The sequence below is a fragment of the Vidua macroura genome, chromosome 2 (assembly GCF_024509145.1).
Source record: "Vidua macroura isolate BioBank_ID:100142 chromosome 2, ASM2450914v1, whole genome shotgun sequence".
NCBI classification, from domain to species: domain Eukaryota; kingdom Metazoa; phylum Chordata; class Aves; order Passeriformes; family Viduidae; genus Vidua; species Vidua macroura.
Genome location: NC_071572.1, coordinates 3,367,883 through 3,392,861, shown reverse-complemented (window position 1 = coordinate 3,392,861; position 24,979 = coordinate 3,367,883). Strand labels below are relative to the sequence as shown.

General features: G+C 45.4%; 1 protein-coding gene and 1 long non-coding RNA gene across 2 annotated transcripts; one reads left to right on the top strand and one right to left on the bottom strand.

The window, feature by feature from the left end:
• The first annotated feature begins 269 nt into the window (after nucleotides 1–269).
• On the top strand, nucleotides 270–10,050 carry LOC128803221 (uncharacterized). The gene is made up of 3 exons (XR_008435658.1): nucleotides 270–347; nucleotides 986–1,082; nucleotides 9,780–10,050. It is a non-coding gene; the product is annotated as an uncharacterized LOC128803221 (long non-coding RNA).
• A 101-nt stretch (nucleotides 10,051–10,151) lies between these two features.
• On the bottom strand, nucleotides 10,152–24,451 carry ETS2 (ETS proto-oncogene 2, transcription factor). Its single transcript, XM_053969923.1, has 10 exons — nucleotides 24,060–24,451; nucleotides 20,867–20,938; nucleotides 18,070–18,190; nucleotides 16,396–16,515; nucleotides 15,716–15,916; nucleotides 15,017–15,100; nucleotides 14,119–14,361; nucleotides 13,696–13,959; nucleotides 12,926–13,044; nucleotides 10,152–11,487 (listed from the first exon to the last, which is right to left on the bottom strand). Exons 2-10 carry the CDS (start codon nucleotides 20,936–20,938, stop codon nucleotides 11,272–11,274), a joined length of 1,440 nt encoding a protein of 479 aa, XP_053825898.1. The 5' UTR covers nucleotides 24,060–24,451; the 3' UTR covers nucleotides 10,152–11,271.
• Between the last annotated feature and the right edge of the window lie 528 nt (nucleotides 24,452–24,979).

The window sequence follows — 24,979 nt, the reverse complement described above, 5'->3', positions numbered from 1 at the left end:
TTTGATTTTTCCTCCTGAAACTTCAAATAGGAAGGCACCAATAATAAAATAATTGCAAACCTGACTCACCAAGCTAAAAAGCAGATTTAGCACTCTGCAGATCTAAGGAGAAAACCCAATTAAAAATCCTCCTGCTATCTGTTGAGATTTTCAATTGTGAGTTGCTACACAGTTGTTTATTTCCTTTTAAATAAGCAAACAATCAAAGAGCAGACTACTTCACTAAATGAAATTTTTCAGTGTTTGTTTGTCTTTCTCCATAGAAATTCAGGCCTTGTCCAGACTTGAGACTTGTAACAAGGACTGATTTCATATCCTGAGAGAGGAGAAAGATGAGCACAGCCGAGGTAGGGAGATGCTGTTAGCACTTCCATGGGTTGAGCCTTGGTTTTATTTCTTTCCCATCAGTAGGAAAGCCAATTTGCATTAGAATTGAAGACATGATGAAGCAAGTAATTTGTTTCTTTATTTCCCATAAATATGTCACATTAAAATGTAAAGCTTAAACTGCTTTGTACATGGCAAGAACAAACAGCCCATCTCCAGCAAGGGAAATATGTAAACCACCTTATCTTGGTTTTCATGCACTGCTAAGTAATTCAAATGAGAGGGTGATACACATCAAGCATTCTTAGTTTAAAACAGAAGAATTAAAACTTTTTTTTGGTGTTGTTTTGATGGCTTTTTTCCCCCACCCCCAAACACACAGTTTCCTTTTGACCAGATAAAACCTTTCATTCATAAAGTATGGGATGTTCTGTTTTCAGTTCTCATTTTGGGCAAAGCCAGGGAGGGACAGAAATGTTGAGATGAAAAAGCAGACCTTTCAGTAGAACATTTTGAAACCTAAGACTACAAATACATCCTCTATGTTTCTTTGGTTTTTTTGTTGTTTTTTTTTTTTTTTTTCCCCCAGCTGAAACAGGGACAAGTCTGGCACAAATCTGAATAATCTAAACTGGTTTCATATGCTTTTTTTTAACAGATAAACATTCAACCAAGCAAGGTCTCCTGCTCACAAAGCATCTTCCCTAGGAGTGCTGCATTTAAAAACACCTAAACTTCAGAGCCTGACACTACAGGTAAGAAAAAAGCAGCCTTAAAACAATTTTTAAAAACCCTTAAAATATTATAAGCAGCTTCTCCATGTGACTGTTGAATGTCTAGCCAGGTTTTCTGTGTGCTGACACACATGGTTGCTCAAGAGCTGAGCACTTGTTCCTGCCATGCAGGCCTGCCAAAGCCAGAATAGTGAGGACATTCACAATACAGTGATGTAATCTTCTCCCACATTTTGTAAATGTGGTTTTCTGTTGCAAACTTCCTTGGTTTTTAATAGTAAAGCAGCAGTGTTGAGTGTGTAGAGGCTGTGCTGCAACGCTGAACCCCTTTCCTAGCAGCTCAGCTGGGATTTCATAACCCGGTGGAGAACTCTGTGTTCACACCCATGACTTCACCCGGGGACCACGTTTGGTTCCTCTATTTATTTCTGGGGACAGGGTGAGCAGCACTGCTCGCCTCCCTTTGCAGGGGATGATGGCTTGATAGCCAGCCCTGAAATCCAAGGGGATGAAGGGTTGTCCTGTGGCAGCAACTTTCTCTCTCTCTCAGGATTTTTCATAGATGTGCACAGAGAGAAAGAAAGATAAAACAATTTCTATTTCTGCTCCTTGTTTTCCCCATGTGGAATGTGTTTGGAGAATTGTTTACCTGGGGTGAGTGCTTGGTTGGATTCTGGTGAGGATTGTTTGAGCCTGGTGGCCAATCCAACCCACCTGTGGCTGGGCTCTCAGAGAGGGGCACGAGTTGTGAGGAGTTAGATATGGTAGTTAGAAAAGTAAATATGTAGTTTTAGTATCTTCCTTTAAATAGTATATTAATGTATTATAGCATAGTTATAATAAAGAAATCATTCAGCCTTCTGAGCTGGAGTCACACATCAGCATTTCTCCCCACTGGGCTCACCTGCATTTTACAACATTGTCCCATGCACAGATGAAAAAGAGCAGGGAAAAGCATCCACAGGGACACTTTCTGTGCCAGTTCATGCTCCCTCTTCCCTCCTGTTCCAGGCTCAAAAGGAAAGCTGGAGCTATTTTTACTTTGGGCTTTTCTATGTGGGAGAATGAATCAGAAAAGCAGCAGTGCAGTATTGCCTGTGGCATCCCCTAGCTTTGTTTATCCCATCCTGGGAGCAGAGTTACTCCAGGGTGCAGGTCCCAGATGATGTCTGAGCTCTGCTTTAGGATCTGATTGTTTCCCTCCTTGCAGACAGAGGCTCTACACAGTCCTCCAAGAGCTCTGGGAGCTCGAGCAGCCAGAGGCAGTCCCTGTCCCCTCTTCTCCCCCCATGCTTGCCAGGAAGGAGCTGGGTTGACTGTCAGGGACTGATAAGGTGCTCTGGGTGTTTCCTGGATGGAGCTGCTCTGATTTATAGCCTGGCCAAAGAGGCTGCTAAGGACCAGCTCTCTTTTATTTCTCCTGCCTCCCACACACAGGAACAAGGAACAATAAAGATCATGACCCTCTTTCCACTGGCATTCCCGGCCCCTCCTGTGCTGTCCAGAAATGGGAGAAAAAAACCTTGTAGGAAATGAGGAGTCAAGTGGTGGCCCAGGGCAGGGAAAGGTTTTGCCAGGCTGCAGTGACAAGGCAGAAGCCACGTTCTCCCTGCTCCCTGCCTTTAGTGTTTGCAGATCCTCGACTGGAAGAGTCTGGGACTTAAAACCAAAGCAAAAGAGCTTCTATGAGCAATGTGAGAGTCATAGAACCATAGAATCATGATGGTTTGGGCTGGAAGGGACCTCAAAAGTCATCCAGTGCCACCCCTGCCATGGCAGGGACACCTCCCACTGTGCCAGGCTGCTCCAAGCCCCAGTGTCCAACCTGGCCTTGGGCACTGCCAGGGATCCAGGGGCAGCCCCAGCTGCTCTGGGCACCCTGTGCCAGGGCCTCCCACCCTCCCAGGGAAGATTTTTTCCCTAATATTCAGTCTAACCCCACTTTCTGTCAGTTTGAAGCCATCCCCCCTGTCCTGTCACTCCATGCTCCTGCAAGGGAAGTCAGTCCCTGCTGTGAAGGAACTGCAGGAATGCAGCTGCAGGGCCAAGTTCCTTTTCTGGGGAGCTGGGGGAACTTTCACCCAACACCACCTCTGCTGCTGCACTGGGGACTTGCAACAGCAGCAGAATCTCACTCGGATCTCAGCTGGATCCTCTGCAAATCCCTCTCAAGCAGAGGGAAACGCAGGGACAGTAATTGGCATGGAGCAGCAGCTCGGCTGTGCTGGTGACAGAAGATTCTGTGGGAGTTATTAAGGGGCTGTTGTTAAGGTATTACTAATAATTTTCAGAATCATTTCCATTCCTATTCTTCCCCTGACAGCCTGCAAGTGCTGTGGGTCCTTTTAAAGCCATTCTGCCTGCGAAGAGTTTATTGTTTTATTTGATACGTTGCTTAGGGACAGCTCGGCACCTCCTGTGCTTTATTTCCCCTCTCCCTTCAAAGAGTGAGAGCATTTTAATATTTCTTGGAGAAAAATGGATGTAATAAAACATGAACATCTCGGGCCCAATCTGGCTGCAGTGGAAAGCTCTTCCCTGAGAGGCTGTTCCGTGCTGGCTTTTCCGGTTGCTGTGCTCTGCAGAGAGCTGGAAGCACCATCCCGCTTCCCATAAACATCTTTCTCCTTCTAGTGGAAAGCTTTGCTCACTTAGGATGGCAGGATGGAGCAGAGATGGACCTCTGTGGTCCGCACTGATGGGTTTTTGGGTTTTTTTTGAATGAGTCACTGCACATGGCTGAGCTGGGTAAAGTCACACGATGATGGTCAAAATTGCCCAAGCGCTGAAGTTACCACTGGCAGGGGACATTTCATAGAAACATGGAATGGTTTGGGTTGGAAGAGACCTTAAAAGTCATCCACTTCCACCCCTGCCATGGCAGGGACACCTTCCACTGCCCCAGGCTGCTCCAAGCCCCAGTGTCCAACCTTGGGCACTGCCAGGGATCCAGGGGCAGCCACAGCTGCTCTGGTCACCTGTGCCAGGGCCCACCCACCCTCATGGGGAACTATTTTTTTCCTAATATCCCACCCAACCCTGTCCTCTATCAGCTTAAGGCCATTCTCCCTTGACCTGTCCCTCCAGGCCTTGTCCCCAGTCCCTCTGCAGCTCTCCTGGAGCCCCTTCAGGCCCTGCCAGGGGCTCTGAGCTCTCCCTGGAGCTTCTCCTCTCCAGGTGAGCACCCCCAGCCCTCCCAGCCTGGCTCCAGAGGGGCTCCAGCCCTGGAATCAACTCAGTGGCCTCCTCCACCCTCATTCCAACATTCCACATCAGTCTCACAAGAGCAGAGTAGGGGGGGAGAATCAGCTCCCTCAACCTGCAGTTTGGCACTTGCAGTTTGGAGTCCTCAAGGTTTGTTAAACATCCAGGTGAGGGCAAGGCCACCAGTGAGAACTGGCTGTGCTGACCCCTGGAGAAGTGACCTCATGGAAGCCACCACGAGACAAAAGAGCACTGAGTGAGTACCTGGGTGAGGTCTGCACAGGGATCCTGCAAGGGCAATGGAAAATCCCCCATTTATGAGTGTGGCAGCAACTTTCTTCTCTCTCTCAGGATTTTTTTCATAGAAGAGCACAGAGAGAAGAAAGAGAAAACAATTTAAACAATTTCTGTTTCTGCTCCTTGTTTTCCCCATGTGGAACGTGTTTGGAGAATTGTTTCCCTGGGGTGATTGCTTGGTTGGATTCTGGTGAGGATTGTTTGAGCCTGGTGGCCAATCCAACCCACCTGTGGCTGGACTGGGTCATGAGTTGTGAGTTGGTTAGATATGGTAGTTAGAAAAGCAGGTTTGTAGTTTTAGTATCTCCTTTAAATAGTAAATTAATATATTATAGTATAGTTATAACAAAGAAATCATTCAGCCTTCTGAACTGGAGTCAGACATCAGCATTTCTTCCCACCGGGTTCACCTGCATTTACAATCTATGAGCTGCTGCTGGCTGGAGATATTCAAGTGTGGGAAGAGAAACGGGGAGAGCTGTGCAGGCACCAGCTTCACTGTCCACTCCTCACGAGCAGGAATCTCCTTCCCTGTCACAGTCATGGGATGAGGACTCAATCACAGCATTGGGCTTAGCTGGGGATTTTAGAGATTGCTTAAAAACAGGGAATGAAAAGTGTTCATGTGCACGAGAAAGAGGAGGAGAGACCTGTGAATTCTGGAAGGCACTGCCTGTGGAAAAGATACACCCCAAGTCTTTGGAACGTGGCAAAGTCCCTTGAGGAGAAAGTGGAATTTTCCCTACATAAAAAACAATGGTTGTATGTGTTTTAAAAAAAAAAAGGGGGGGGGGGGGGGAAATTGGGAAGCCAGGAGGCGTAGAGCCCTGATGAGGAAGAAAAGGAGCGTTGTGCACAGGACATTGGGGGAACTGTTCCAAACCAGGCCATCCTTAGGCAGAGATGTCCCTGCTGGCTCAGCAGTGGCTCCAGGGAGAACTGGCTGTGGGATGGGCAGTGTGGGAGAAGGGGATTTGGGACTCACTCCTGGCTTCAGTAAGAAGCGTGTTCCTGGCATCTCCCAGGGCTGGCACTCAGGATGGGGAAAACAAACAAACAGGTCTGTTCAAAGGCATGTAGGAGGAATGATATTTCTCTTGGAAGAGCTCCTCTTTTTCCACAGGGGAAAAAAAAAAAAAAAAAAAGCAAGCACCCTGCAAGAGAATGAGAGCTCCCTGTGAATGGCAGGAAGCTAAATGGGAGAACTGCATCTGCTGGATTAATCTCTGCCTTCTGTCAGGGGAAAAAAGAAAAAAGTTAGACAAAGAAATGAAGTTTGATTCAAGATACAGCAGGCCAAAGACAGGCAGCCAAGCAGGAATGGGTTTATTTGGCTTAAGAATCATAGAATGATTTGGGTATGAAGGGACCTTAAACCTCATCCAGTTCCAACCTCCTGCATGGGCAGGGACACCTTCCACTATCCCAGGCTCAAACATCCAGATGAAGGAGAAGGGGAAATACTGCCCTGGACTTTTAACCTGCAGCTATTTCATGGAAAACACTTTCCTGCCTTTCTGCACTTCACTCAGCTGGTTAAGGTGGGAGATGGGCTCTGGAAACCCTCCTGTGGCAGAGCAATCCCACCCCAGACCATGCAGGTGTGTGAGTTGTACACGGAGCAGGTCAGGAGCTGTGGCTCCATCACTGCCCCCCTTGGTCTCAGGAGGATGAGTCCCACCCTGGTTTTCCAGAAGGAAGGACATGGCCAGCAGCTTTCCAGAGGGATTGCAGGTTTTACCTCTCTGTGTGTTGCCTTTGGCCCCTGGGACAGAAACCCAGGGGTGAGCCAGCCCCATAAACGCTCGAGGTGGGATCTCCTTCTGTTTCCAAACCACATGATTTTGGCTCAGCTGGCCCACCTCCCCCTGAGCTCTGGATTTCCCTCCCCAGCCCAAGGAATGCACAGACAAACCTGTTTTCCCTTATGGCTCTGCTCGTAGTGAAAGACAATAAAGAACAAACAGGTTTGGGGTATGCAGGCTTTAGAGGAATTGTATCAGGACTTTTGCATTTGCTCTCTCATTTTAGGTCATGATGCAGAAAGCCACGGTAAACATCCTATACATGGGATTTTGGACAATTTTTCTAGCTACCTACACAGCAGTTGGGAAAAATATCTTCCAAGCCCCCCACATTTTGCATGTGCAGAGGTTTCATTACATTTATTATACTTGCTATTTATATTTTGTTGAGTTCATCATTCACCTTGTTGTAAATGCCAAGAGAGGTAGAGGCAGAAGGAAGAGAAATGTCAAGCTCTGATGCTTCTTCCCCAAAGCACAGAATTACTTAATAACTCCTTTATTCATACCCAAAAACTTATCACTTGAAAATCTCAATTTGCACGGTGCAAACGATGCTGTTACTGACCAGCATATCTTATTTATTTTTAATAACTTCACTTATTGTGTGGCTGCAGAGGGCACATCACATGGCAAACATTGGACATGAGTTCCTGGCTACCTTTCCCAAAGGCTGTGAGCCCTGGGGTGACTTTTTCACTCTTCTGGCTTACAGGGACACCTTTTATTCCCTCTTTAGCCCTTTGAGCATTCATGTGTCTGGCATATGAACGTTGCTGCAGTCACATGGTGCTGTGAACACAGGGGGGTTCAACTTGTGCTCCACTTCACACAGAGAAATAGAGAAACATGAGACACAGCACAAACTCACATGGCCAAGGTCTGGCAATCCTTTACCCCGTCAAAATTTGGGCCATCCTTGGAAAGGGCATCAAAAGAGCCATGGAAGAGATGGGAGCTAGAAACAGAAGAAGGGCTGAATCCTGCATCCATCCCTTTGGTCCTTGCCATATTAATAGCCAGCAGGGCCAGAAATTCAGGGCTGAGAAACCTCCAGGTTTGCAGATAATGCTGAGTAGGTTCAGTAGCCAAATGCCAGAGTGCTGGTGAGGAACTCCAGGAGGACCTCACAGCACACAAAAAGGTGGCAGGTGAGCATCAGTGTAGGTTAATTTAAAGAAATCCACCCAAGGAAAAATAACCCAAGCTGAGTGTATGTAAAGCTAAAGTTGGAAACAGTAGCTGCCAGGAAATAGATCACTGACAACTCTCTGAAATCATCAGCTCAGTGAGCAGGGACTGCCAAAAAGCCAAAAAAGCATAACGGTGCAGATAAAACAGCTTTGTTCTGCTGCTGAGCACAACATTGGTGTGCCCTCACCTCAGAGCCTGGGTGAGGTGCTGGCCTCCAGTGCTTCAGGACAAGTCAGTAGAGTGTGGTCAAGGGGGCTCCTTCCTTTTATGCTGGACAAGGTGAGAAATCCCAAAGTTAGAAGGAACAGAAACAGGCAGGGCGTCCCTTCCAAGAGGCCAAGCACCGTGAGGGGATGGGGGTTCACTTGGGGAACCACCAGCAGAGAGTGGCCAGGTTTGCTCAATCCTCCTGCCACTGGTGGAGATAAAGGACAAAGCACTGGGGTAAGTGATCCATCATCTGGCCCATCCTCACTCCTCACCTGTACCCGGCTGTGGCACGCAGCTCAGACCTAGGCTGAGTATGAGAATAAGGAGCAGCTGACAGATGTTTCCCAGAAAAGTCCCCTGGACACTGAGCATTTGTAGCTCACAGATTTCCCAGCCCAGAGGTGGTGTTTTACTTGGGATGGAATTCTACTTTTTTTCTTCTTTTTTTTTCTTTTTATTAAAAAAAAAAAAAAAAAAGGCAAATACTTTGAAGTCAAACTCTGTTATTAGAGGTGATATGCCAGCCATGGGGAGGTGCCAGCTGCAAGACCTTATTTTGACTGCTGTCTCATGAGGAAAGCTGGCAGCTGGGAGCACAGGGAGGCATGTCCTGACGAAGGTGAAGAATTCAGCCAGACTGCTTTCAACAGCCTCTTTGATGCTGGGTGGCTGAGAACACAGAGCAGGGCTTTCTGTGTGTGCTGTGACAAAATATCCTTTAATGATTGTCTTCTGGGTCACCCTGGGCTACAGCTTGAACCCCTGTGTGGACCCAGTCCAGTGCAGAAGAGCAGGTTTTCATGGAACAGATCACACAGAATCATTGAGGTTGGAAAAGATCCCCAAAATCATCGAGTCCCAGCTGTGCCCCATCCCCACCTTGTCCCCAGCCCAGAGCACTGAGTGCCACCTCCAGGGATGGGGACACCACCACCTCCCTGGGCAGCCCCTTCCAATGTTTTTGCTTGAACATTTTTACTTCTTCCAAACACACTAGTGTGGGTTGCATGGATCAGGATACTTCTACTTCCATGAAATTTCTTTTTTTTTCTGCTGGGGGAGGAAAATAAGCAACTTTCCTTTAGCCTCTAATTTGGAGCCTTCAATGATCACCCACGCAAGAGACAGCCATGGTTTCAGTCTAAATAAAGAAACAGTTCTGTGTTCAGGGAAAGAAGGCTGCAAATGGGACTTAACCAGGTTGAGAAGACAATTAATGCTCAGCAGCCATGGTGTGAGAAAGGGGGAAAAAAAAAAATCTCACATTCATCGTGACAGCCCATACTTTATTTTCATGCAAAATAAGTAACTCCCTCAGGATCATCTGGAAGGGGATGATCTTTAAGGTCCCTTCCAACCCAAAGCATTCTATGATTCTTCTCCTTCATAGGGGCAAGGAAAACTAAGGCTGAAGGACAAGGAAAAATAAGTCTGCAGCTGTTTAGGGCTGACGAGGGGCCGGCCCTTTCAACTCCTCCCATTTAGAAAGGCCCATTCCCCAAAAAACCCCAAGCCCGTGGTTTTCACATGGGGTCTACACCAAAAGCAACAGCAAGACACAGCTTGGTAGAAAGATCAAGAGGCTTAGGGCCAGCATTATTTAGTGTCTCTATTTTTTAACTTTTTAAACGTGTGGAAATGTTTCTGTATTTCCTGCTTCTCTGGAAGGTGAAGGGATGAAGAAGAGGATGATGGAGACAGCAGGGCTCCTTTGCACAGGATAGGAACAGTTCAAGCTAAAGTTGTCTTCCCACCTGTGTTTTTCCATATCTTCCCCCACCACTTTACACGTTCTTTCACACCACAGAACTGCCAGTTTTCTTTCAGAGGCACAACACAAAGGTGTTAACTCGAATTTCTATCCAGAGAGAGTGGTTGCATCCATCTAGCTCAGCTCCAGACCAGCCTGTGCAGTATTTCTTGCAGTATCTTGCAGTATTTTCTCCAATAAGCCCTAAGCCTGGCTGGTTATTTTCTTTTTGGGTTACTTTTTTTTTTCATCCTGCAGCTCTTGAGGGTGGTGGTAGCAGGATGGACAAGGACTGAACCAACAAACAAACAAGGAAGGAACTCCTCTGAAACTTTCCAGATCGAAAAGCACACACAGAATTTTCTTTTCAAGAGGTTTTAATGAAGAGTCATATTTTTAAACCTCTCACACTGTATAACACATTTAACTGTACATCAAGCTCAGATAAAAAATAAAGCTTTCTTACAAAGTACGTTTTTCCAGTGATTTTTTCCTTTTTTTTTTTTTTTTTTTTGCAGTAAAAATAGCTGCTACATAAAACCCTCCTGATCTTTGAAAAGGAGTCACAGTTATTTCCAAAAATAGAATTCATATTTTAATCATACAGAATAAACTGCAGGAAGAGACAAGTGAACTGAAAAAATAAGGCTTGTATATAAATTTTTTTTAAAAGTACATGCATAGAAGTTGAAAAACATATGCCATTTATAAAGAAAAAAAGGTAATTTTACCCATATTAATATTTTTATTTTTCAGTTACAGAAGAAACCACAAACAGGCCCTTTTATGTCCCAGAATACAACATTAGTTTCCTGTAAAAATGCCAAAATGCACAAAGAATTGCCAGCTTCAGTCTTGGCAAAATCCTGAGCCCGGCCTCCCTCCCTGCCCCCCCCCCCCCCCCCAATGCATGCACACTGAGCATAGAACTTCTGCTGTCTCTCAGGCCAATTAAATATTTGCAGAAGGTTATATATCTTAGACAAACATGAACTGCCCCCCCACCCCACATTTGATAAGTTTACATTCATCCTATTTCAAAACACACATACAATTAGTTTAAATTTACACTATACAGTATCTGTTAAATAGGAACATCAGAGTTTCCAAAGGAATCACAGAGTATATACAAACTGAATATTGAAATGGTATGATTTTCCTTCCCTTCTTTTAAAGGGTGGGTTTTTTTTTTTTTTGTTAACAGTTGCTACATTTGGTTTTGGACACGAGAGTGTTTATGTACCTATGCAGCACATTTCTGGAGTAGTAACAATAATAATAACAACAATAATAAAACGTGCTTTAAAACAAAACTAATACCGGTCTCCTTACTGCTCATTTAAAATAAATTAGTTTGTGTTTGTTTTTAAATAAACTGCATGAGGACGGTGGTGTTTCAAAAACATCCCAGAGCAAGAGCTCTGCTGCATCGCTGGTTTCTCACAGCCAACCTTTGGTTTCACAGCCAACCCATCCTTCCAGGGCAGTGTCAAAGCGCTTCGTGGGGCAGGGCAGGCAGCTGAAATGCTGACCCCAGGAGCAACCCCGTGTCTCCACGCCAGAGCCAGGGCTGTGCCCGCTCCCCCAGAGCCCCACCGACCACAGGCGGCCGCTCCCATCCAGCTCTCCGCGGTCACAAAATGGATGAAGGTGCCGCTTTGCCTCCCCCCGGAGCGCGGCGGGCCTGGCTGCCGTGGCTCCCGGGCATTGTCCCCACTGGTGACTCCAGATTCACGAGCCGGGCCCAGGATCAGTCCTCGGTGTCGGGCTGCACGCCCAGCATGGCGTGCAGCTCCTCGGGGGTGTAGCCCAGCAGGTTGTGCAGGTCGCACACGAAGCGGTACACGTAGCGCTTGCCCGACGTCTTGTGGATGATGTTCTTGTCGTAGTAGTAGCGCAGGCCCCGGCTCAGCTTCTCGTAGTTCATCTTGGGCTTGTTCTTCCTCCTCCCCCATCGCCGTGCCACCTGCCAGAAAGCAAAACCCGTTCAAAATTTGTTCCACTCTTCTTCTTCTTAGTGGCTGATTAAATAAAACCCTTTCTCAGTCAGAGCATTTTATTTGTTTTGGATGGCCCAACCTCACAAGAGAAGAGTTGGTGACTGATCCCTCAAGAGCAGCTCCAGGAGAAGGTGGCTGACAGCAAAGGTCACCTGTGGGAGCTGGCCCAGCTGTGACCCAGAGTCAGACAGATTTTACTCCAAAAGACCCGGGCGTGAGTTTCAAGCCCTGGGAATCATTTGTTTAACTTAGGGTGAGATTGAGAGTTCCCCCATAAGCCTTTGGTGTTGTTATGCTAAGTTATCAAAGTTGTGCTCCCCTACTGGTTACTTGTTTCCCCTCTGTGGTTATAGTTCTAGAATGTTCTACCCTCAAGTGAATATATCATTGCTTCCCCTTTATGTCAGGTCCTGGGATCCTGCCCCTCATACCGTGCTCCACGTTTGTTGTTTTCACCCTTTATTAAAAGTTCCTTTTGGGTAACTCCATTGAACCCACTCCTTCTCATTTTCACCACCCTCGCCCTGAAGTCAGGGAACCAGAGAGGTTTGTCACAGCCACCCTCACTGCAACAGACACCACTTTGTAGGGGATGGGCCAAAACATGCTTAAGGAGGTCAGGTTTATGGAGGAATCATGGAATATCCTGGCAGTGTCCCACAGGGACCAAAGTCTAATTCCTGGCCCTGCACTTCACCACCCCAGGAAACACAGAATATCCTGAGCTGGAAGGAGTCACAGAACCAAACAGGCTGGAAAAGCCCTTTGAGATCAAGCCCAACCTATGATCCAACACCACCTTGTCATCCAGACCATGGCACTGAGTGCCACATCCAGTCTTTTCTTAAACACCCCCAGGGACGGTGACTCCACCGCCAGTCCAGCTCCCAGCCCTGCACAGGACAAGCCCACAAATCACAGAATACCCTGAGCTGGAAGGGACCCACAAGGATCCAAGCCCAACAGACACCCCAACAATCCCACCCTGTGCCTGAGAGTTTTGCCCAAACACTCCTGGAACTCTGGCACAATCTGCTCTCTCAAAAAAACCACTGTTTTACCACTGATTTGCTATCAGGCAGTAGGGGACAACTCTTTCCTGGAAATTCAATGCTATGAAGCTTCTTTGAGTTCATGATTCCTCTCCCCTCTTTTCTCTTTTTTTTAAATCTAAAAGTTTCACTGGACTTTTTATGCCATCTCTTAATACAATAATTTTCCTACTGGAAACAGTATCAGAAAATGAAAATGCATCACTTTCAATGAGTTTAGTTCCCAAAATACTTCAAAAGCAGCACTACTATATTTGATATGCAGCTGAACACACATCTATATACAAGACTGGGCTCACAGATGTCAGATCAGATGCCAAAATCTTTGTTTTCACCCCAATTAGCCACATACCTCATCTGGGTCAGCAAGTTTAAATTCCCATCCATCTCCTGTCCAGCTAATGAATGACTGACAGGACTTGTCAGTCAGTAACTCCAGAAGGAATTGCCACAGCTGGATAGGTCCACTGCCTGTTGGGAAAGAGGAGACACAGAAAAACCACAAATTAATACCTCTGCCAGCTCTAACCACAACCAACGTATGTGACCAGACTTGTATCACAGACCTGGTAATTAATCTGATTTATCTTTTTTATAGATCAGAAACAAGCCTAAGGTTTTACTCTATAGCACAAATCTGCTATTACCCATGTGAAAATGAAGTCAGGTTTTTCATGGAAACAAAGGATTTGACAAAAGTTATGGCTTTCCCTCTCACATGGATCCTTTAACCCTCACTCCCACCTCCCAAACAGCTGCATTTTGAGCTCCAGGGCTTGTCCTGAAGTCTTTGGCTTGGCAAAGATCCTACAGGAAAAAACCAATTTCAACAAGGACTACAGCAACAAGCCCTTAACAACACCTGTGGGAATTTCCAAATCTGGGCGGTTTTGTCCAAGCTCTCCTCTTTTTCAAAGAGATCAAAAAGTGCATTTGATTTTTACTTGATCTGACATGCCTGCCTGTTCTTGCTGTGGGTGGATAATCCCCCAGACTTTGTTTAGTAACATATAAAATTGAAATTATTTGTGACTAGTGGTCTCTACCTCCCGTGGCACACACTTGGAGGGAACACTGACATTACATAAAAAATAGGAGTGACCATTTTGCCTCACCACTCACCAGTAAAGCCAGCCAGGATGGCTGCTGGTATAACTGGTTTCCCTTGCTCCACAGGATCACTCCGCTCTTGAATGTAGTCTTTGAAGGACATGGTAGGTTTGCTCAGGCACAGGGACTGGCTGCAGTCATCCTCAAAGCTCTCGTAGGATGGCACACGCTGCAAATCCACCAGGGAGGATTGGCTGTTCCAGGACTGCAGCATGGAATCCGAGCTCTCGTAGCTCTCAGCGCCACTGTCGTTGGATTCGTGCTCTCTCAGCTTGCCTTCATCAAATAAAACAATGAAATAAATAAAATAGCAAGTCTTGGTGGCTTCTTTCCCTCCCCCTCAATCCAGCCTGTCCATATAAAATCACGCAAAGGAGGAAGAGGCATTCAGAACATGGCCTTGGCCCCGTGGTTATCGTGCAGATAACGACTCACCAGAGTTATCCATCAGCAAATTGAGATTGCTCCTTGGGAAATCTTGGTTTACTGCACAGTAGTTCACACCAACAGCATCTGCTTGGGTTTTAGGGAACAATGGGAAGTCTTGTTCTGGGTTGAGGAGATTCGGTGCCGTGGAAGTCTGACAGACGTCAGTCAGGAGACTGGGTTTGGGATAACTGAGGGGTTTAGGGTATCCAGGCATTTGCATTCCATAGGAATTCTGATCTACGTTAACAGCTGAAAAAAGAAACCAAAGAATTAGATGATTTTTTCCCTGGAGACCCTTAAACAAACTAATACACTAAATACACCAAATCAGATTCTGCAAATCCCCCTCTCGAACTTGCCAGCCACAAATGCCCATTGTTCATTCTTCAAGGAAACGAGAGAAAAAATTGGGGAAGTTTAAGTGGTTTTGAGCAAGGCTCTCCCCATTAAGTGGTGTAATCAGGCTGAGCTGAAGCCTGACTGTGGTAGAATAAAACACAGCATCAATCAAACAATCTGAGGGAGCCAGCACTGCATCCCACACACTCCCAACAGCTCTAGCACACTTCCAGATCCTTTAAAAAGGCCTAAACAGAATTCTTGCTGCTTCCCAGTTTTTGCCTCAGTTTGCTAGAGATGGGAGTGGTCATTCTGCTCCACAGATGGAGGGCTTGGCATAGCAAGAGGAAATTTCATTTTCTCAAAGCCTTTGCCCTTCAAACGATTTCCGATATAAATTAGGTGACAACTGAACAATACAAGGAAAGAAGGCTGGAGCAGCTGAAGTCAAATGTTCTCCTCAAGCACAGTAACTATTCTGGTGCTTTTTGTTTCTACCCTGGAATCTGTGACACACTTAGAATAAACTGAGAGATACAAACTATGATTTTTAAAAAATACTTACTCAAGGAATTATTATTGACCCAGTGAGGAACTGAGGTAAGGTGAGAGTTCTCCACATATTGATCCTGTGTTTTCTCTTGGCTGTCTGGGGAGAGGAGAAAAAGAGAAAATTTGGGTTTATAGTTTTAAAGATCTGACCTGTATGCCATGGAAAGCTTCTGACTCTTGGGAGTATTTTGGGGTCACCATTCACAAACATTTCAGTATCATGCTCTATTTGTATTGCATTCTCTCTCATGATAGAAATCACACCAAAAAAACCCCAACCAACTTCCCAAAGGCTTTAAAACCACCACACCAATTGAATTTTCCCATAAAACTTAAAATCAACAATAATTGCAATGTGCTTTAAGGTCCAAGTGTTGGTTAACTTTGTATTTATGGGGTTAACTGTTTTATTTATGGGGTATTTACAGTGGTCGTTCCCCAATCTCACTTATTCCAGTGATCTTCCCAAATAAAACCTGCCCACAAATGCACTCAGCCTGCACACAGAATGTCTGCAGCCATCTGCATCTGTGCTTTGCATACCAAGGATGTACTGACAGTGCTGATAATGCTTTTATTAAGCAAGTTTTAAAGTTAGAGTTTTCATATGCAATAAAACCCTTCATAGTGAAACCAGTGTTGAAATCGAGTCCCATTTCTGTTTCTGTTAGGAGAGCCCTGAACCAAAAGCTTTTTCTGGCTCTCTAACTACCTTTTATCATCTGTTCCAGGTGTTCCCACAGAATATCACCCACAAAGTCAGGTGCCAGTTCCAGGAAACGCTCCTTGCCCAGGTTGCACAAGTCTTGGCCACTCATAAGAAACTGATGGAAGTTCACATTTGCCAAGCTGAACTCATTGGTAGCCCATGAAAGCCACTGGCAAACTTGTTGTTCAGTCCACAGCCAGGGATCTGCAAGACAGGAAGGATCCAACATTTAGAGATAACTCCTGGCCTTATCAAATAATCTTCCTTAGAAAACAGTGAATTAAAAAAAAAAAATTGTTTAGCCAAGTTATTGAGTCTGAATGAATTCAGAATGAATGTATTCTAGAATTTATTAAAAAAAAACCAAAAAAACCCAAACAACCCAGTCCTCTCTTTTCTTTCTGCATTCACTTGCAACCAGAGATGTCCTCAGCTTGCTTGACTCTCTCATGCTGCCAAAGCATGAGCTCTCCATGCACCCATTTTTAACAGCAGCAAGTCTGGCCTTTCCAAGGCAAGCTGTGCCAGATTCACATAGGATCCATTCTTGTATTTCCTACTGACATCATTCTTTCCTTTCCAAAGAGCAGCTATTCAGCCTCCTCCTTAGCATTAAAAAAAAAAAAAAAAAAAAAAAAAAAAAAAAAAAAAAAAAAAAGAGCTTATAAATAGCAAACACTTACTATTTGGGATACCCAGCCGACACTGTTCCTTTGTGAAACCACTGAAAGTCTCTTTCAGGGCCTGACTCATCACAGCCTTGCTGCACGGGGTTAACAGAGGCAATTCACAGTTGTTGGACTCTGCAAGAAAAGAAAAGGGGTGGAGGGGAGGAAGAAGACACATTAACTTCAGGGCACTGAAAGGAGTGACTGGGTTTTGCTATTTGAAGAATTAAAAAAAAAAAAATGCTAAAAAGTTGGTGTTTTAAAAACAGAGATCACCATGCTCTAAAATCTCTGTGCTACTCATTTGATAAGATTGCATCACTAACTAGAGCTTTGCAGCTTTCCATGCATAGATCCTTATTTACTCTCAGCAGTTACATAAAGTGCCTTTGTTGCAGGGGAAACTTGATTATTTTTTTTAAGGGAAATGAGACTGCTATTCCTCTTTTACCACCTATAATTTGCCCTGAGACTTCTTTGCAACTCCAGACAATCTTTATTTAATTTGAGAGCTAAGTTAACTGACAGCAGGGTTGTGAAGAGCCAGCTTGCACTACTCAATACTGCATTTCAGACCTTATCATATCTCATCACCCAAGCACATGGTGCAATGGATTATTCCATCATCTGGACCAAACAAGTGTGACTGGTAACAAGCTGGGGGTGAATAATGCACCAAACCACAAAGCTGGCACCATTATATGTCAGTAAAAATCACCGATCTACTTCCCTGACTTTCACATTTACAAGAAGATTCTATTTTAAGGATAAATTCAGCTCCCACTCAGCTTTTCTTATTGGTCAATTTTCACCAGAAGATGCCTCATTTTATCACAGAATGATGTCACAGAATGGTTTGGGCTGGAAGGGACCTTAAAGCCCATCCAGTGCCACCTCCTGCCGTGGGCAGGGACACCTTCCACTGTCCCAGCTGCTCCTGGCAGATTCCAAGTCAGTTCAGAGCTGTGCAGCTCTCCTTGCTCTCCCAGAATATCTACAGGCTGCACTTGTGCTTAACTTCTGCTTTTACCACACCCTTCCTAATATCTGCAAGGACTTGCTTTGCTGACCAGAGCAAGTGACTGATTAGAATCACACTAGAACAAAGGACTTGTGGTTTTCTGGGTTTGAGGGCCTGAGGTTTTTTTTCCTTTCCCTAAGGGGAGATAAAAGCAGCATCAGGTAAAATATCTACATTTTGATGTAGGGCACTCTTGGTGGGATATAGACCTGCACACACACAAATAAAATACAAAAAACAATCTTAAAACATCCCCACCTTGTTTTTTAAAGTATGGAGTAAAACATACTGAGATTTAACACCAGAGAACCAAAGCTTTCGGAATATTTGCACTTTAATTATGGTTGAGGTGTTGCAAATTTAAATACATAAAACCTTCTTTTTAAAGATTTTTTAACTCTTAGCTCTGCTTAAGCTCCTACTAAGGTTTCTTCCATGAGAAATCAGTCTATTAGGCTACTGCATCCCAGTTCCTACTTCTTTTCAGTACAGAAAACAACAACTATCCAGAAAGAAACTCACATGAATAAAACTAAGCACGGACACAGAAGTCTGTGTATTCAACCACATCTTTTTAGGGAAATCCACGTTGCACACCCAGGAAACGTTAGTTAGACCCAAAAAATTCTGCTCTGCTGACTGGACTAAGGAGCAAAATGAAGATTTACCATAAGAAGTGGAGTCAAATCCTGTTGGCACTTCCTGAAGCGTTTGGTCTTCACTGAGTGAGCAAAAATATCCAGCAAAAAGCGAGTTTGAGCTGTCAAAGGTGTCAAACGCTATCTGACGCTGCAAAGGAACAGAATAAACACAGAACCACGTAAGCATTTTGCTGGAGAGCTGTGAACTCCTCTGCTAGGAAGTGTCTGGGTTTGGTTTCCTAGATCTGGAGATCATGCACAACCACTATTTTGAATGAGCCAGCTTTGAAATATAACCACAACGAGGGCACAGCTTCTGCTGAGTGAATAAAACCCACTGATAAGGGCCCTCGAGGTGGGGGATGTTCTGCAGCTTACAGTAAAGCCAAATCAAGATATTCTTAGTTTTTTCCTGTAATTGAGGCTTTTAACGATAGAGAATGCATGTATAAATCCATATTTATTTCTAGGTACATTTTAAAGAAATCCTCATTTCCTTAATGCTTTAAATTGATTATCCACTTGATGAGGATTTGATGGCAGATCAGTAAATGATGGGAAAACCACCAGTGCAAAACCTACAGTAGACCTATGAATTTGTTTTTTTCTTCTAAAGGATAAAACTCATCTGAACCACATCACTTGAAACTACACAGCCAGCTTTACAGGACTTGAGGAAGGATGTTGCAGCAACTTTTACACTTCTGCCTTACTGGATTTGCCAGCAACCACATTTTGAAGTCTTTCAAGTGTTCAGATGCTCAGTGAAACATTTCTGCTTTCATTTTACAGCAAGGGATAAACAAGACTGATAAAAATGTTCCAGATAAAAGTGGATTCTGCTGATATACTGACATTCAAGAAATATTGCTATATTCTGAAAACCTAACTCCTTTCAAACTTGACTTGAGCCAACTCTGTATGCCAGAAATACTAGTATGAAATTGCTAAATTCCCCCCAACCACTTTAGTCTTTGGGGGACAAAAGGAATGTAAGCAGAGGAGGAAATAACTTCAAAAACAACTTATGAAACTTGCTTGTTAGTCACAGGGAAACCATATCTGCAACATCTTGAGGCAGAGATGGATAAAAGTTGCCACTGAGATTTTTCTCAAGGCACCTGAGGATAGAACATTGCTCTGGAAAGCTGCAGCTGGCTCATGGCAGCTCCTGCCCCTTCAGGTAGCTGGAGACAAAGGCAACTTGCAAATGTTTATTTGGTTTAGGCAAACACTGATTTGCCAGCTTGTGCCAAAGGAGCGGATTTAGCTGAGGACAAGGCAAGGATTTTTCAGGGCAGTATTCACGTGCAATGCAAAAAGCAACCTAAACTATGTTCCTGGAACAGCAAATTAGGATTAATTTTCCCTCACATTCCCTAACTTTTCACTGGCCAGCAGGGACAAATTGTGGACCTCTGTTTCAGGTACTCCCCAAGTCAAAGCCAGCCCTTGGAAAGGCTCATGTGTGAATAAAACAAGTTAATAACAGCTGCCAAATCTGCTGGTAAAAGATTCTTTATACATTACTAGATAAAAGCTCTGACTCATCTCCAGCACCTAAAAGAAACGGCAAGTTCTTTCAACACAATCTGGAAACTCCTGCATTTTGTGTAAATGGCTGACCCTTCTCCTGAGTCACTGGAAAAAATGCTGTGGCATGTGAATGAGTAAAATCCATACCGTGCTAGCTTCATATTTCAAAAGGGAGAAAATTAATGTGCAAGCACGTTCATCATTTAATAGTAGTAAAAGAGGACAAACACAATGCAGAATGAATTCTGCTCATCCTATCAGTTTCACAACTATTTTGTTTGGCTTTTCAATACATGTAATTATTGCAGAACGAAATAAAATGGAATGTGAACAGCTACAACATAGCAGAACACAAATCTCTGACTTAATTCTATGACATCTGAACACTGAATAACTGCTTAGAGCAACCACTGTGTTAAGAGCACACAGATGTTAAGTTTGGGATCTCTTGGATTTTCTTGTGCAAAGTAAAAAAGGTTAAGAAGGGACATAAAGCATCAGAGCAGTCAGCATCCCCAGAGCCCCACTGATTCTTCAAAGCATGGCCATTCCTCAAAGCTAATGAGAGCAGAAAGGCTCTCCCTATCCTTTGGTTTACATTAATCAATGCTGTGTAAAAAATTGATTCTGGGATTAAGAAGCAACTTGCATGAATGGGGAGGGGGGAAGCCCTTTAAGACTGAGCCTTTATAGTCTGCTGACCTCAGTTTGTAAATGCCTTTCAAAACAAGGTGACAGACACAGTCTACCTAAAGATAAAATATATTTAATGATTTTTGGAGTTATTACAGTGTATTTGGCTCCTATTAATAACAGTTGTAAGTAAACAACCACCTTTTAATCCAAACAAGGTTCAGGAAGGTACCAAACCTGACCAGTCCTATCAGGACAGGCCTCTGCCAGTCTCATCAAATTAAAGATACAAACCCTCTCCTGCTGCTCATCCTTTAACCTTTATTTTGGCAGAAGTTTCACCAACACCAGTAAATTTGAGCTCAGTTCTTGTCTACCTCTTTTAAATTCTTAGGATTTAGGGAATGGAGAGAGGGAGCCTTGTTGGGGGAGAGGGGTGAGGGTGCAAGATTTGCACCTTCCTATTTCAGTCCTGCTTTTCACATCTCCGTGGAACTCGGTGGGAATACTCTGGCAGAAGATTAGAGGGGAGCAATCAAACCTGTGCTCACTTGGTTTGTGCAATTCCTGTTCTAGCACTGCAGGAACACAACAGAAGCACTGGCTGGGAGCTGCCCCAGCTGGGTTTGGGAGGTGACAGCTCCAGGGTACTCACCTTGAGCATTCCTCTGTACATGCTGGACACGGGAGCTACTTGATCCATGTTCCTGACCCCAAAGTCACTCATCTGAAAAAGGAGAGGTTCCCATTAACACCACAGCCAAAGGAGGAGGAAGCAGATGTTACCAGATGTACCTGACTGCTCTGGCTCAGGGTGTGGAGCAGCTATGGCAGCGAGATACAGGGAAAGCTTTTCCAACATCCCAACCACACAGGGCAGCTCCCACCTTGTTTTTCATCTGGGAGAGCTTTCACAGAATTTGTGTTTGCCTGCAAAGCCCACAGAAACCCCTTGCCCAGCGAGTACCTGTCTCTTTGGCATATTTTCCAACTCTTCACCCATTATCTTAGGTAATCAGTTTTGTGTTATTTTGCTTACTCTGTGCAGGCCATGATTCACTTCAGACTTTGGCTTTCAGAGGAAGAGGAGTGACAGAGTGACACAGTGATACAGCTTCACCTCCTGCATTCACCCCTTCATGAATAATCAGAGAAGCCAATTCCCTGTGCTCCCGACCTCCTGCCTTGACTACTTTTACTCCAAACCACATTATCTTGTACATTTTCTAAACACAGGATTAAACGCATTTATAAAGCTTTAGAGAGCTTTAGTTTTAATTGAAAAGGGATTTATGCAGTAAAACACCCTTTTTAAAGTGCTGATAATGGGACCACTATCAATATGTTCATGCCACTGAAGTCAAACCTTTATCATATTGCCTTTATTACCAGGAACAGAGTTGTGTGAGGCCTGTGTGACTTTTCTCCTATATATCACTTAAGGAGAAGATTGATAAGATTCATATCCAATGGGAAAGGTCAAACATAAGGAATAAAGCCAGTTTTATGGCCATTGTTCAGGTTTATCGTGATGCTGCAATTCAGGTGTCAGTGAACGATACCTTATCAAGCTACACTCCTAATTTTCCTTCCCTTTTTTCACAGCATTGGGCTGAATTCCCTTGCCCCACAGCAACTGCCTGAAAACGTGCACTTGTACTTAAATAGCCACAGAGGGCACTACCAAGATTTCCACAAAACTGTGATCACTTATTACAAGCCAAATCTATCACTCACCACGTTAACATGTTAACATGTCACCATGTTAACGAGGAAAAAAAAATTCACTTTAAAATTCAGAAAAAAATCGTAAATTAGGATCTTAACAAAATAAGCCCAGCTTGTTGAAAATGGCAACACATTCAAAAGCCGTCCATACAAACAGAGAGGAAAATAAAAACATCCAACAGCCAAAGACAAAGAACCCTTTCATCCTCTTAAATAGCTGATCACTTAAAAATAAAACTAAAAAAAAATAGCAAGAGTACTAAACATGAAAGGCCTATTTCAACTTGACTGGGCCTTATAATTGAAACAAAATAAATCAACTGACACTGAAAAGGATATTCATTAATGTTACTTAAAAAGTGCAATCTACTGAATGTTTTTTACCTCAAACAGCACGTACAAATATTTGATCTAAATTACACATCTCATTGAGCAGCAAAGAATTTCACACAGCATGAGTCTCACTCAGCAAGCATCCTAATCTGTTCATTAAATTTGCCACAGTTTAAACAACTGTTTATCCTTGCATTTAGCTGGGCTTTTTAAAAAGTATATGGCAATTTCCAAAACCCTTTGTTTTGCCATTGAATTCTGCTCTGGTGGCCAGGGATAACTGGCTTGGGGATTAGAGTATTTGTGAAAATATTGTAAGTATATTCTGTAAATTGAGGTCTGATCCCTGGTTAGGAGTACAAATAAGATTCCTAGCACTTGTGTGCAATTCTGACCTCTCCACAAATCCTGTTAGGCACTTCCCCATCCACTAAAAGGGCTGGGATTCTATCCTTCCTGTCTTTTTTTTTTTTTTTTTTTTTTTGTTTCTTTAGAGACGTTTAGGGCCCTAAGACAAAAGGTTTATACCAAGTGTTGATTACACGGCATTGCTCATTAACCCAAGCCCCTGTTTCTCCACGCTGGGTTTGTTCCGAAGGAAAGCTTTGGGAAAAATGAGACACCGAGCTCTGGCTGAAAAACACATGGAGATCCTCAGCGTGTTTTGCAACACTCCAGCTTTCTTCCTCCAGCCGAATATCTCAAGGAGAGGAATCGCTCTATCCTCTGCTCATCCCCACATCAGCTCTCTCCCCATCTGCAGCACAAATTTCCAGCCCTGAGATACAAAACCCTTAGAGACAAACAGAGCTGGAAAGGCAAAGCGGACTGGCTCAGAGGGTTAAACGTGGCTTTCTGCTGGACTTCGAAAGCTGCTGCTTTAAGTTCAGAAAAGCCACTACGGCCCAACACGGTGTGACTGGGCCTCACCTCCAGCTCCTCCACTAATGCTGATGACTGCGACTTGCCAGCTATAATTGGTTTAACTGGCAGGACACCTTCCTCAACACCCCCGCATAGCTGAGTGGGTGAACCAGAACAGGGTCAACAGGATCAGGCACTTATTAACTAATTCTCCTGAATTCTGATCGCCTTCTTTTCAGCAGCAGCCAGGTGCCTGCCCACAGCTGGGCACAGCTGGGCAGCATCCACATGGAGAAGGGAAGCGCGCTGGTGTCCCCGATGGGTCTGATGTCCCTCCAGTGTTATCCCTCCTTGGTTTTTGGGGGGGGGGTATTTTTTTAGGGAAGAGAGCAGCCAGGGGGATATGATGCCTGGCTGTTGTTTTTCTTTTTAGTAGCAATTTTTTTTTTTTTTTCAGGGCAAAAAGCAGGCTCCTTGGGAAGAGGGTAGGAGAGAACGGCGTGCCCCGTGCAACCCCCGAGCTCCGCCGGGAGCCAGCCCGGCTTCTCACACACATGACACACGCTTCGCCCACGTATAAAAAACTTCGGTGGGCAGATCACACAGCCCAACGTTTTCTTTTTTTTTTTTTTTAAGTCCCTTTAAAGTCCTAACCAAATCCAGAGCGCGCTGCCCATTAACCCCTTCCTGCCGGGGCCGCGGCATCCCCCGGGGGATGAGCCCCCGGCCGCCCTCCTCACCCCCTCACGGCCCCCGGGGGAGGCTGATCGGGGGGCCCGGGGCTGCGACCGCCATCCCCGAGGAGAATCCGCGGCGCCCACGGCTCGGGGCGCAGCAGCGAGGAGGGAAGCACCAGCGAGGAGGGCTCCCGGAGCACCGGGGAGCCCTTTCCCCCTTTCTCCCCCCTCCGTCCCCCGCCTCACCTGGCCCCGATGCCGGCGCTCCTGCGCTCCCTCCCCGGCGGCGGCCCCGGCCCCACACGCGGCGTCCAAAAGGGATCGAGGCGCCGCTGCCTCTCGGCGAGCCAAAATATCCTCGATGCGGCCGCGCCGGCCAACAACAACAGCGCTGATCCCGGCGGAGAGTCCCGGCCAAAGCAAGGGGGGCACAGAAGGGGCGGGATGCGGCGGGGAAGGCAGGCGGGTGCCCGCGGTGCGTGGGCGCTGCCGGCCGGGCCGCGGGTGCGGGCGGCCCGCGGTGATGCTGCGCTGGTTCTGCGCTTGTTCCGCGCTGGTTCCGCGCCGGTCCCGCTGCCTCCGGGCTCCGCTCCGCGCTGTGCCGCCCGCCCGCCCTCGCAGGCGTTCTTCAGCGGGCGGGGGGAGGCGGCCGGACCCGCCTCCCGCAAGCCCGGCCCCTCCGCTTGTTGTCGTCGCTGGTGCCGGCACAGCCGCGCTCCGCCAGCGCCGGGCATGCCGAGCGCGGCTCGCGGAGGAAAACAAAACAAAAAAAAAAAAAAGCTGTTTTATGTCGTTCCGAGAGATGGATGTTGTTTTTTTTTCTAATTTTGTTTCCTCCTTCCCCCCCCCCCCCCCCTCCACTCCCCACTGGTTATGCGTGAGATAATTCATGCTGGACGTTTTCCATGTTTTTTTTTTTTTTTTTTTAAGTAACGCGTCTCGTCGAGATGGGTGAGATTAGGAGAGTTAACCCCCTAAAATTACAAATGGAAATTGTCTGGACATCAGGATGAATTTCTTCACAGAAAGGCTGATTAAGGCATTAGAACGGCCCAGGGAGATGGTGGAGTCACCATCGCTGGAAGTGTTCAAGGAGCATCTGGACGTGGCACTCGGTGCCATGGTTTGGTGCACTGTCAAAAGTTGGATTCGATGTTCTCAAAAAA

Coding starts and splice junctions, on each gene's coding strand:
- ETS2 (XM_053969923.1), bottom strand. CDS start 20,938: ATGAGTGACTTTGGGGTCAGGAACATGGATCAAGTAGCTCCCGTGTCC. Junction 16,516..18,069: donor ATTTGACTCCACTTCTTATG/GTAAATCTTCAT, acceptor CTTTTCTTGCAG/AGTCCAACAACTGTGAATTG. Junction 14,362..15,016: donor GGTCAATAATAATTCCTTGA/GTAAGTATTTTT, acceptor TTCTTTTTTCAG/CTGTTAACGTAGATCAGAAT.